At 40.5% G+C, this 13,925-nt stretch overlaps 1 protein-coding gene across 1 annotated transcript in view; it reads right to left on the bottom strand.

Moving 5' to 3' along the window:
* PLXND1 (plexin D1) overlaps nucleotides 1-13,925 on the bottom strand; it is a 200,049-nt gene that overhangs the window by 72,005 nt on the left and 114,119 nt on the right. The window contains exons 10-11 of the mRNA XM_074198509.1: nucleotides 5,761-5,850; nucleotides 3,199-3,292 (exon numbers count right to left, since the gene is read on the bottom strand). Coding sequence (XP_074054610.1) covers nucleotides 3,199-3,292; nucleotides 5,761-5,850 — 184 coding nt within the window. The remainder of the gene's footprint in view (nucleotides 1-3,198; nucleotides 3,293-5,760; nucleotides 5,851-13,925) is intronic.

Below are 13,925 nucleotides of genomic sequence, written 5' to 3'. Positions count from 1 at the left end.
TCATCATTGTGAGCACTTGGTTAACTAAGATCAGATTATTATTGTGTTCTTCAATTCCCATTAGCCTGGGAGCTTCCCGAGGGAAGAGACTCTTCTAAGCCAAAGTAGGCAGAGTGCTTCAAGGGGAAAAAAAATTCTTGAGTACTTTGGGAACATAAGATTTTTTTTCTAATTTTCTCAGTTTATCAAATAATATGAATATTTTTATGCTGATTTTTTCTTACTTAAATATTATTCATCCAAGCCCTAAGACTTACAGTGCTTTTCCCAACTCTCAAATATATGAGAAACTAGATGAGGGTTTATTTAAATCAGCCAGTTTTACAGAAATTACAAAGTCTGGATGATATGAGAATCTTAGAATTCAAAGGGACTTTGATTATCTCCTAGACCAACCCCTTCATTTTAAAGCTGAGGCCCAGAGCAGGGAAATGACTTGTCCAAGGTCACTTAGCTAGTCTATAGACTAGTCTAAAGTCTATATCAGGGCTGATACTTCAATTCCTACTCCAGAAAGTGTTGGATTGGAGTCAGAATACTTGAATTCATGTCCAGGCTTCAATACATCCTAGCTGTGTGATCTTCAGCAAATCACCTCCCTTTTCAGGAAAGTGCCTTAGTTTCTTCATGTATAAAAAAGGAAGAATAATACCATCTATCTCATAGGGTGGTTAAAATGAAAGTACTATGTGAACCTTAAAGGATTATATAGATGTATCAGTATTGTTACCTTGCTTCTTAGAACTTTTAAGGACTAAAATTCTGGACAAACTGCAATCTGCATTAATATAGGAAGTGCCCACACCAAAAGTTTTCTACACAGAAAAAAAAATCACAGCTTTAATGCAGATGAATTTGTGTATCATACCAGTTTGTCTTGTTTAAGCTATATCTTTTAAGTTTTAAGAAGCTGGTAGGGGAATATCAGATTGTCTCTAAGGTCTTTTAATAGGATCTTGTTCTTTCTTTTTCTTTAATTTTTTAAAAAAATATTTATTTTTAAAATTCCTTTAAAAAATTTGAATTACAAATTCTTTCTCTCCTTCTATCCCCTCCCCTACTCACTGAGAAGGCAAGCAATAAGATGTCAATTATGTCTATGAAACTGTAAAACATATTTCTTTCTTTTTTTTACAAGGTAGTGGGGTTAAGAGGCTTGCCCAAGGCCACACAGCTAGGTAATTAACTGTCTGATGCTGGATTTGAACTCAGGTACTCCTGACTCCAGGGTCGGTGCTCTATCCACTGCGTCACCTAGTTGCCCCCAAGTAAAACATATTTCCACATTAACTATATATATATATATATATATACACATATATATATGTATATATATATATACATATATATATTTTAAATCAAGAAAAAATGAAGTGAGAAAATTATGTTTCAATTATACTCAGAGTTCACAAGTTCTCTCTCTGGAGATAAGATAACATTTTTTTCATCATGAGTCCTCTGGAATTGTCTTGGATCATTGTATTGATGAAAGTAGCTAAGTCTTTCCCAGTTGATCATCATTATAATATAGCTATTAATTTGTCACAATGATTCCTGGTTCTGCTCACTATTTTGCATCAGTTCATAGAGGTCTTTTCATGTTTTTCTGATACCACCTCCCCATCATTTCTTACAGCCCGAATAATAACCCCATCATAATCACATATGATAGTTTGTTCAGCTGTTTCTCAATTGATGGGCATCCCCTCATTTTCCATCTATTTTGTTCATAACCTCACCCTTTGTCAAAGTAAACCAATCTCCATCCACTGGGCAAAAGTAACTCCATATTCTTCCTAAAAGGTGGTTATTTCCCTTTTGTGTAAAACCCCAATTGGGACCAGGACAGGGGTTCAGGACATGCAGAGACTGATCAGTGCCAGTTGCCATTCCTCTGAAGGACTGACAAACTCTCCCATTCTATCACTATCACAGACGGCCATGGCTGGCAAGGACTGACTCTTTGGTTGGATTCTTCAAAACATGCCCAGAAGTGAATGAGTGCGGGGGGCATCCAATTCTGATGCCTGTGATTAATTAACATCTGCTGAGTGGCAACAGTATGCAGGGTACTGTTATTTATAGCGAATCAGTTTTGCTGAACGGAATAAATAAGTAACAATATTTTGCATTTCAACAGTATCTTCAATCTGACAACTTTAATTCCCCAATAAACATTCCCAAGGAAGCCTCCTTATTCACTCCATTGCTTTAGTCATTCAGAGCCAGAGTTTTTGTCCTCTATTCAGGTCCTATTGGATCACATTTAATCAGCGGACAGGTTGACTTCTGTGGCAGTCATTATATTTCCTGGTCTTTTTCCCCAAAGGCAGTTGGAACCTTGAGTTTGGGTCTTATTTTCCATGGCACGATGGGACAAGCACTGGCTCTAAGGTCAAAGGACTCACATTAAAATCTTGTTTCTGATACCATATTATTGTTCAGTAATGCTCAATTCTTCATGGTGCCATTTTTGGGTTTTCTTGGCAAAGATTCTGGAATGATTTGTCATTTTCTTCTCCAACTTATTTTATAGATGAGGAAACTGGGGCAAAGAGAGTTAAGTGACTTGCCCAGGGTCACACGGCTAGTGTTCTATCTACTGAACCACCAGCTGCCCACTTAACACATCCTTGGGTAAATCGCTTAACCTCACTGGGCTTCAGTTTCTTCATCTGTAAAATGAGATGGTTGGACTAAATGGCTTATAAGGGTCCTTCCAGCTTTAAATCTATGAGTCTGCTTGTTTGTTTTGGGTGTGTGTGGGAAATGTATGTGTTTTTTAAATGGCAATGAATGCAAATTCCACTGAGAATTTCTTTCATTGCCTTCCTCTGAAAAGCTCCTTGCTTGACTGTGGTCTTCACTCACTAGGGAAGAATTTCTTATTTCTATTCAGAATCCTTTTTATTAGATTTTTTTGGGAAAAAAAGTCTTATAACTTCAGGCAAGTTTTTGGGTTCAGGGTTACGGGCAGCATACAAGTGTTTGGATGGGCAGGATGGAGCAGCCACTGGGTCCCTGCATCTGTGTGTGTGTGTATGTTTATACACATATGTTTGTGGGTGTCTATGTGTGTGTGCTGGTGTGTAAGTGAGTGTGAGATTCCTCACTCTCCTTTTGACAGCATCACACCTTTTCAGGAGCTGTTACTCTGAGCAAGAGAGGAAGGAATTATAAAAAGTAACCAGTGCATACCTGTCATCTTCTTGGGGCTGTCAATAAATCGGTCTGGTTTACCCTTTAGCTGAAGGTTTACTGGGAAAATCTGGCTCCTTTGAGGGGTGTGGAGCTGGAGAGGGAAACACAAAGTGAAAAAATCAGACCAGGAAAAAGGGACATTCTGGTATTAAGGCATGGATGCACATGCCCATGGAGAGAAGTGTGGATACTCACACACACACACACACACACACACACACACATAGGTGTGTGTGTGGTCACCATGCTCCCCTATACAAATATCCACGTAAATGCTCACTGACAAAAATAATTCCAGGCATGTACAGGAACCAGCACACCTGTGTGCACACCAGCCCATATGCACACCCACATACAGGGGAACACACGTGTCCATCGTTCACACATGCCACAGCCACACCAGACTTGAAATCTCCAGAGGTTGGTCCCACCTCTCTCAGGACAGTTATCCCTCTGCTACCCCAAAGCAAATGCTAAGATATTGGAGACGGGGTCTCCTTCCTGTCTTTAGCTGAGAACTATCAAGCTGCAGGCAGAGCAGTGGGCAGATGGTTTTGTTGAACTTTCCTGGAAACAAATTATGTGTGTGGGGGGTGGGGGGAGCTGAAGTCCAAGAAATGGAGGCAAGTTCTGGAATCCTCTTTTCCCTAAAAGGTCCTCTGGGAGGTTGTCTTTCCACTCCTTAGTGCAATCTCTCTCTCTCTCTCTCTCTCTCTCTCTCTCTCTCTCTCTCTCTCTCTCCCCCCTCTCTCTCTCTCTCTCTCTCTCTCTCTCTCTCTCTCTCTCTCTCTGTCCCATTTTGTTTTGTGTCCTTTTTTAAATAAAATGATTCCAGTTTCTGCTACTTGGGGAAAGGGCCCAGGAATTCCCATCACATCAGGAAACTGAAAGTTCTCCTTGCCACTCTCCTGCCAATTCCTAATTGGGTCCATGGGGTTGCCCATGAAGCAAAAGGGCAAGGCGTAGGAAATGGAGGGCAGAGTTGGAGAGCCTGAGGCATGAGCAGGGAAAGGGGACCTTGAAAAATGACTGGTCCTTTTTTCAAGAGTAACTTTGGGAAGAACAAAAATCACACATTTCTGTTTGCTTTGATTTATCCAGGGTCTCTTTCTGTTGGCCAAGCCATCTGGGTGCAGGCCCAGCCCTTCTAACCCCCAATCCCATCCACCCACTCGGAACCTTCCCCCCAATCAACAACTCCCCAAGCTTTTCTAGCCTAGGAATGCTTGTCTGGGTTGGGCTGAACAGATGTTCCAGTCCCAAGACTGGCTTAGGACCTCTTGTTCTTAAGTCTCTAAGGAGCAGGCTCCTGTGGGCATACTTGGGAAGAGCAGAAGGGGGAGGAAGGGAGAAAAGAGGGAGACAAGGAAGAAAAGGGGCAATAAGAGAGGAAGTGAAGAGGGAAGACGAAGAAAGGGAGTGGAAAAGAGGGAGACGAGGAAGAAAAGGGGCAATAAGAGAGGAAGTGAAGAGGGAAGACGAAGAAAGGGAGTGGAAAAGAGGGAGATGAGGAAGAAAAGGGGCAAATAAGAGAGGGAAGACGAAGAAAGGGAGATGAATGGAGAAAAGACCAGGGAAATGAAGATATTGGGGGAGGGGATAATGAAGGACTCAGGAGGCCAGTCCCTCCTCTGTTCCTGTGTTATTTGAAACAGGATTCCAATCTCCTTGCTGCGGGGGAGGAATGCGGACTTTTGGGAACTGAGCTCGCAGCCCCATCTGGTGAAGGTGGAGGGTGGGTGTGAAGCCCTGTCTGAGCCTCCAGAAATTGCAAACACAGATGGTCACCTTTCCTTTTCTGGGACCCTCTGTGAGCTGAGAGACAGAGAGGGAGGGGAATTGGATATACTTCCCATATTATTAACTTCATTACTCTGGAGTAAGTTGGAGGACATCCACAACTAAGAACAACGCCATCCTCACTACTCATCACATGATGCCAATGGGATGGCGGGGCTCACTCAGGGCATTCCCCTACCTCCCCTACCCCACTTACCAGCTGCCCTAAAAAATCATTCCAGACCCATTGCTAGAATAAGATGGGCTAAAAATCTGGACCCAGGGTCTTCTGGATTTTGCATATTCCCAGTCCTTTTCCCCCCAAAGTCTCAGGATTTTTCCAGCTGAGGCCAAAGTGTTGGATTTTTGTTACTGCCTTTCCCTAAGATCATAGGACCAAGAACCTGAAGTCAAATTGCTGCAATGAAATCAATTTGGAGAACATTTACTCCAGTGTCCTTATTTTATAGACAGGGAAACCAAGGATCAAGGTGGGGATAAGGCTGGTTTGGACACTTGCCTTTGGTACTAAGATTAGAGGGAAGGGAGGAGGAGAAGTAAAATCAGAGAAAGAAGGAATAAGGAAAGGATATGAGGAAGGGGAAAGGAAGAGAGCAACCAGTCTAGTCGGAACTACCCTGCCAGTCCCTGAAGGACAAAGGCCAATGATGGAGCATGAGAGATGAGAGAAGAGATGGTATCTCAAATCCATAGACAACTTCCCTATGTTCATGAGGACCTGATACTAGTGGCTTTAGGTTAGAGCCCCTTTTAACTTACCACAACATTGCTGCACTGAATTTCTGAAGTATTAACCCAAGTGGCCTCAAAGGTCTCATCACTTCCAAAGTTGCAGGCCAGCGACACATCCTGGAAGAAGATAGTTGGATAATGAGGGCTCTTTAGTACATGATCAAATATATTAGTCCCTTGGTTTGGTTAGATACTATGTTTTTTTTTGTCTTTTTGCAAGGCAATGAGGGAAGTCACTTGCTCAAGGCCACACAGCTAGGTCATTATTAAGTGTCTGAGGCTGGATTTGAACTCAGCTACTCCTGACTCCAGAGCCAGTGCTCTATCCACTATACCACCTAGCTGCCCCTTTATTGGGTAGATACTAGAAAGGGACTGGGGTGAAACTATTCTAAGAGAATCACATCTCCACCCTTCTCAAGAGCACTGAATGACTCCCAGCTACCTAAAGAATAAACCCTGAAATTCAGTCAGCCATACTTTAACCTCATATTATCTCTCCAGTTTTTTCATTATTTCCCAACAGGATTAAGAGGTGGTAGCTTGGTTTGGCAGGGAAAATGATAGATTTAGGGTTAATGGAGTCAAAGGACCTGGGTTGGAAACCTGCCTTCAACATTATTTTCTTCTTGGAGCCAGGCATCATCTTTATAATTTTGCAATGTTCACTTTTAATTGCTTTGCAGTTGGTTTTTTTTCCCATTTACATTGTTAAGTCATTATGCATATCATTTTCTTGGCTATGCTCTTTTCACTCTGCATCAGTTCATGTAGATCTTTCCATATTCATCATATCTTCCAGCACAATAATATTCCATTGTATTCATGTATGACAATTTGTTTAGCCATTTCCCAATCGAAGGGCAATGACTTGGTTTGCAATTCTTTGCAATCACAAAAAATGTTGCCATAATTATTTTAGTGCATATAGGGATTTTCTTCTTATCAATAACCTCCTGGGGTTATAAGTTTCATAGTGGGATCAAAGGGTCTGGACATTTAGTCATTTTATTGGCATAATTCCAAATGGCTTTCCAAAGTGGTTATAGTGATTCACAGCACCACCAATAATGCACTAGTGTGCCTCTCCTCCCAGGCTATCCAGCCTTGACCCTTGTTATCCTCTACCATCTTTGCCAGTTTGCAGAATGTGAGATGAAACCTCAGAATTGTTTTGATCTGCATTTCTCTTATTATTGGTGATTCAGAGCAGTCTTTCATATGGCTCTTGAGAGTTTGTAGTTCCTTTGAGAATTGTTATTCATATCCTTTGCCTACTGAAGAATGACTTTTGTCACACACATATGTATGCATGTGTGAATATATATGTGTGTATATTGTTTATGTATACACATACTTTATTTATATATCTGCACACATATATGCCATGAGACATGTGTGTGTGTGTGTGTGTGTGTGTGTGTGTGTGTGTGTGTGTTGTCTACATATCTTGGACACAAAACCTTTATCTGAGAAATTTGATACAACCATTTTTTTCCCCCATTCAACAACCTCCTTTCTTATTCTAGGTGTAATTAATTTTATTTGTCTGATGATAAGCTAATCTCTTAACCTCTCAGACCTTCAGTTTCTTGATCTAAAAATTGGGGAAAATAATACTTATGGCAGCTAACTTACAAGGTCATAGAGCAGATCAAATGAGAACATGTATGAAAAATACTTTGCAAAATTTAAAGCACTGTATGTTAACTGTCTCATCGTCATCATCATCATCATCACCACCTACCTAATGTGATCCTAACAAATCACTTTATCAGAATAGGGAAGTGGAAATAACACAGAATTTGGAGTTAGAAGACTTGAGGTATGAATCCTGGTAATGTTACTTATGACCCAGTTGATCTTGGGCAAATCATTTAACTTCTTGGGGCCTCATTTGCTCATGAGTATGAGGGTAGATGACCACTGAGGTCTCATACATTTCTTTCTTTTTTTTTTTTTAGGTTTTTTGCAAGGCAAATGGAGTTAAGTGGCTTGCCCAAGGCCACACAGCCAGATAATTATTAAGTGTCTGAGGTCAGATTTGAACTCAGATACTCCTAAGTCCAGGGCCCATGCTCGATCCACTACGCCACCTAGCCAGCCCAGTCCCATGCATTTTCTAAAGAGATAATGAAATGACTTCTCGAGGTCTTTAGGTCAGTGCTCTGGACACGCAATGCTCATATCCACCTCAGTCAGCCAGTCAATAAACATCTCTTAAGCATTTTCCATGTCCCAGGCAGGGTGCTAAGATAATGAAGGACAAAAATAATCTCTACCTTCAACAAGTTTACATTCTAATAAGGGAGAAATCAGGTGTGACCCTAGGCAATTCATTTAACTTTTTGAGCTCTAGGCTAGAGATAGAATATGGAAAATACTCTCAGAAAAGAAGGCTTTGGTGGTTAATCATCTATGTGATTTGGATCATGTGCTATTTCCTGTGTGGAGCACCCTAGAGTCTTGGGGAATTACAGGATGACCCCACTGGAAAGGATCCTCTTATGTCCCTCCCTCTCATTTTTACAGAAAAAGAAACAGAGGTACAGAGAAGGGGATCTGATTTGTTTGAGGTCACACTGCTAGCAAATGGTGACACAGTAGTTAGAGTTCTGGGCTTTGAGATCAGGAAAGCCTTTGTTCAAATCCAATCTTAGATACTTGCTAGCTGTATGACCCTGGGCAAGTCACTTCACCTCTGTCTGCCTCAGTTTCCTCATCTATAAAATGGGGATAATCACAGTACCTACCTCCTAGGGTTGTCATAAGAGTCAAATGAGATTATATTTGTAAAGTACTTAGTACAAGTGTGTGGTTGGTGCTCAATAAATACTTATTCCCCTGCCTCCCACTCAATAAACTCCTATCATTTCCAGGATCAGATATCTAAACCCATGTCTACTTGAGATAGAAACAAATTTTCTTCTCTCCCCTTTACTTATCTAATTCTTCCCCACCCTTCCAGGTTCGGCTCTGCTCAGCTCAGCTCGGCCCACATTGATCTGTCCCCCCTTTTTGAACTAGAGTATTCTTCTGATGAGGGGCCAATGCATTCTTTCTTCCATCTTGGCTTGCCCACCCCAGCATTTATTGACAAGTTTGAAGATGAGTCACTTAGTAAATATCGATTGATCGAGTTAATTTAAAAAAATAGAGGCTGAGGTCATCTAATGACTAGCCTCAGATTTGGGGCTCTATGGTATGGATCCTCTTTAATTCTTTTCCATGTCAATGTGGGACCAAGCGAAGAAACTGAATTTTAAGCTGGAGAGATTATAGAGACATGTCTGGATAAAACACTAGAAGAGGCTAACAGACAAATTAAGGAACCCAATCTTCAAGGAGGGAAAGGTCATCTCCCTGTCCCTTTCTTTCCCCACCTTGCTTGGAATAGATTTTCTTTATATATCGGTATCTGCTGAACTCTTTCCCTTTCTTCAAGGACCAACTCAGGCACTATTGTCTCTGTAAAATGGGGATAATAACACTTACTTTTCTTGTCTTTATTTTTTTCTGTTTTTTTGTAGGGCAATGGGTTTATGTGACTTGCCCAAGGTCACACAGCTAGTATCAAATATCTGAGACCACATTTGAACTCAGGGTCCTCCTGACTCCAGGGTTGGTGCTCTATCCACCATGCCACCTAACAGCTCTCCACAACACTCACTTTGACACCTGCATAGAGACACTATGTAGAAAGAACTTGGTAATCTGCTAGATTTATATTTATACTGTATATATTTTATTTGTACCTTTTTGTCTCCCATATTCGAATATAAACTAATTAAAAGTAGAGATTATTTTCTTCTTTGTGTTTCTTATTCCCAGGTCCTAGGGCAGTGTCTGGCTCATAGTAGGTATAAATAATCATTGATTGATCAATCTCTAAATATTGAATAAATAGGAGATGCTGCTAATATTACAGTCAAAGCGAAGGAATGAAATCCAAATGTAAGTTTGATTTTGAGCCTACTGGGCTAAGTCTTTGAAGTATTTCTGAAGACACTGGGGTGCAGGCCTTGCTATGCTGTGCTGCTCAAGGCTTCCTGTTTACTTCCCACTCCCATTCATTTCCCTACCAGCAGTCTTCCCTTCAGGCCTGGGGGCCCCACAGAGGAAGCTCAGGAAGTTCTTTCCCCTTTTTGCTGGTAGCTGATAAACTCAGGATGGGGGTGGGAGGAGCAGACATCCCAGAAAAACTCCACATCATGGGAGGGATCAGTAATCTGATGGTGTCAGAAAATGTTGATTTTCTTTGCAGTCGCTGATATTCAGAGGTCTTGTGCTTGGACTTTGGAGAAGGGAACTGACATCATCTGCTGCTGGCTGGGTTCACTCTGGCCTGGCTACTACTTTCAGAGCTGCTGACCAGGTGACCTATAACTGGGCACCTAATAGATTATTAATTCACTGATTAATAGCTATATAACCTCAGGTAAGGTACTCTATCCTTTCAGTCTTAGTTCAGTCATCTGTAAAATAGGGATTAGCACATTTGCCTTTCAGATCTCATCATCCTATCTCAGTCTCAATGGGAAGTTTGCTTGAAGGCAGTAGGGTTAAAACTGTTCTTCCTCCCTCATTCTTTCCCCCCATCCCGCATCAATTCTCAGGACCATAAACTTAGAATTGGAAGGGACCTCATATGTAGTCCAACCTCTTTATTTTAAAATGAAGTTCAGGGAAGTGAAATGACTTGTCCAAGGTGACATGAGTAACAAGCAGAAGCATTTAAATTCAGATATCCTGACTATCCAAAGTCAGATCTTTTGTCCTTTCCTCATCCTTAAGGATTTGGCTCTGGTAAAAATAAATCACAGATCTGCTAGAAGAATCTATGGGATCAGAGAAAAGAAGGAGGCTAGAAGGTACAAACTAGACTAAGGTTGCTTTTTTTTTGACATGCTTGCTAGGGTCAATTAGGCAGCTTCCTTCATCATGTAAGATGTGAGATGTAGGGCTCTGAAGGTCTGGATTCAAATCTGAACTCTTTCACTGACTACTCTTGTGTACAAAAAATATGGGTTTGTATGAAAAAGACTGGGGGAGGAATATGGTCATCTGCACATTCAAAATGAATTAAAAGAGAGATATGACAGCAGAAGCACAGTAGTCAAAATGAGAAAAGTAAATTCCCACTATCCTCTGCCCTCATCAGACCACATCTGGAATCCTTTACTGAGCTCCAGGCAACCAACACATTTTAGGAAAGGTATCGACAAGTTGGAGTGAATCCAAGAAGCTAAGAGGACTAGAGATGATGCCATCTATATAAGAGTGCATTTGTAATGTGGGTTTAGATTCAACAACTCTCTCATGGAGCAGAGGAGAGAAAATCACCCTTCTCTCTCTCTTTCCATTTGCTACTGATTCCATATTCCTTTTACCCCAAGATCTGAGACAATTAAGGTATATGTTTTGCTTTTTGTTGTTTAGTTATTTTCAGTCATGTCCAACTCTTCACGGCCAACTCTTCATGAACTTTTTTGGTGTTTTCTAGGAAAAAATATTGGGGTGGTTTACCATTTCCTTCTCCAGCAGAAAATTCTTTCTTTCTTAACATCTACCATCAATCAATCAACTAGCTCTCAGATTCACCATATTTATTAAATATTATTTACTTTATAAATTAGAGAAACCCTTTCCCGTAAACTTTTGCATCTCTCCTCACCATTCCTCTTAAACTCCCTATTCTTGCCTTGGCTTAAATAAACATCAAGGGTACTTATCTGTCCTATTTTTAATGGTGTAACCAACCAACCAATGATTTAACCAATTATGAAGACACAATTATTTATAATATATATTATATACAGCATTTATATGTATATATCAGTTGTGAGAAAATTACTACCAAAGATATCTTGAATTATTAATACAACTGCTTACTTCTTAATTCTGGAAACATATTAACACCATTTATAACTCTCAGAATTCTAATTCAAATCTCTTCTCAATAATCCTCTATATATTTCTTAAGAAGTTAAGAGTTCAGTTTTCTCAATACTTTTTCTTTGTCCTCTCTTGAGCCATCATAGTTAACAATCTCTCCAGAACAGCTGTTAAAATCTCAGTCTTCTCACAGACTCCTAGAATCACAGTTAAAATGTAACTCCAAGATTTCATTCTGAGATATGGTAACAGTCTCTATCTTCTCTTTGGGGGAGGATATTAAAGCTGATGTTACATATTAAAGGAGCTGAGGATGTTTAGCCTGAAGGAAGAGACAGGATTTGATAGTCTTCAAGAATCTAAAGAAATGTTATGTAAAAAAAGAGATTGGGTATGTTCTGTTTTTATTCCCAGAGACAATAAGGCACTGTGGCTGCAAATTTTAAAGATGCAGAGTATGATATGTAAGCAAAAACTTCCTAATAATTAGAGGGATCCTAAAGTGTTGCTGGCTACCTTAGACTTTAGTGAATTCCTCTTGATTAGAAATCTTCAGGCAAAAGTCACTCATCAGGAATTTTCTTGTTGAAGAGACCCTTGTTTGACTCCAGATTGGACTACATGACTGATGAATGCCTTACAATTCTTAGGTCCTTGATTCTGTGATTTGGACTAAATCTTGGAGTTAAGGATCAGCCTGAAGTCAGGTTCAAGGTTGAGTCAGTCTAGGTTTGGGTAATCTATGACCAGAGTTAGGCATTAATGCAGGGACTGGGTTGATGTAAATCTTTGGCTAAGACTGGATCAGAGTACCATTGGGATCTCTGAATCGTAGATTTAGAATCAGAAGGGATCCTAGGTCCTCTAGTTCAATATGGTCATTTTTCAGTTGAGGACACAGGAACTCAAGGAGTTTCAATATTAAGCAGTCTTTGGATTCAAACTCAGGACCAGAGACTCTAAAACCAGTGCTTTTCCCACCTTGCTCCCCTCACCTTTGGATAGTCTTACTTTTGGTCAGAGTCAATCTGTGTCCAGGTTCAGGTTTTTTTTAGATTTTTGCAAGGCAATGGGGTTAAGTGGCTTGCCCGAGGCCACACAGCTAGGTCATTATTAAGTGTCTGAGATCGGATTTGAACTCAGGTACTCCTGACTCCAGGGCCGGTGCTCTATTCACTGCGCCATCTAGCCTCCCCCAGGTTCAGTTTTGACAAATTCGTTGTTGTTCCTTCTCCAGCTCATTTTACTGAGATGACTTGCTCAGGGTGATATAGCTAGAAAGGATTTGAACTCAATTCTTCCACTCTCCAGATTCGACATGCTCTTTCCAATGTATTAATTAGCTGCCACTAATTTGTGTTTGGACTTGGGATCAATCACTGAGATAAGGCTGAGCTCCTTATTGGCTAAAGCTACTGGGTCAACCCTTGGCCAAGGTTAGGATGTCTACCAGGGTTAGTGTTTGACCAAGAGCAGGGGTCATTCTCTGATTGTGGAACAGAGTAAAATTAACTGGTTTCTGTTGGGCTCATTCTCAAGGCTGTAGCTTCATTTATACAGCTCCCACAACTGGAAATCTCAGTCTCAGATAGCACTTAAAAATTTGGGTAGCACCTTCCACTGTGATGGATGACCTAAACCTTGTTCTGAGGAGATGGTGGCTTTCCCAGAGGTCCCATATAAAGACATTGCTATCACTTCAATGCCCACAGCTAATCATTTATAGTGTTTTCTTATAGTCAGCCAAATAGTTCCATCACAAAATCATGTGGACAATGTGGCAGACTTCCAAATCTGCAACTGGTACAACCAACCCATCAAAGAGAATAAATGCAGCACTTTAAGGAACTGGCAGCTAGGTGGCACAATGGACAGAGTATTGGACCTAGAATCAGAAAGATTCCTCTTCTTGAGTTCAAATCTGGTCTCAGACACTTACTAGCTATATGACCCTGGACAAGTCACTGAATTCTCTTTACCTCAGTTTTTACATGTGTTAAATGAATTGGGGAAGAAAATGGTGAAATATTCCAGTATCTTTGCCAAGAAAATCCCAAATGAGATCAAGAAGAGTCATACATAACTGAACAATAAACTTTAGGGATGCCAGAGTTCCATTTGCAGACATTATTTATTTCATAAATGTCTTAGGCAAATCAGATCACCTATAAAGACTATGTGTTATAGGGGACAGATCTGAATATGAAATGAATAAGGCCTGGATTTGAATCCTGCCTCTTACACTTAGTAGCAATGGATTGTGGGCAAGTCTTTCTCAACTTCATTTCCTCAATAAT

This window comes from Macrotis lagotis, chromosome 8, assembly GCF_037893015.1.
Source record: "Macrotis lagotis isolate mMagLag1 chromosome 8, bilby.v1.9.chrom.fasta, whole genome shotgun sequence".
NCBI lineage: Eukaryota > Metazoa > Chordata > Mammalia > Peramelemorphia > Peramelidae > Macrotis > Macrotis lagotis.
Note: the sequence above shows the minus strand (reverse complement) of the source record. Positions and strands in the feature narration are given on the sequence as shown.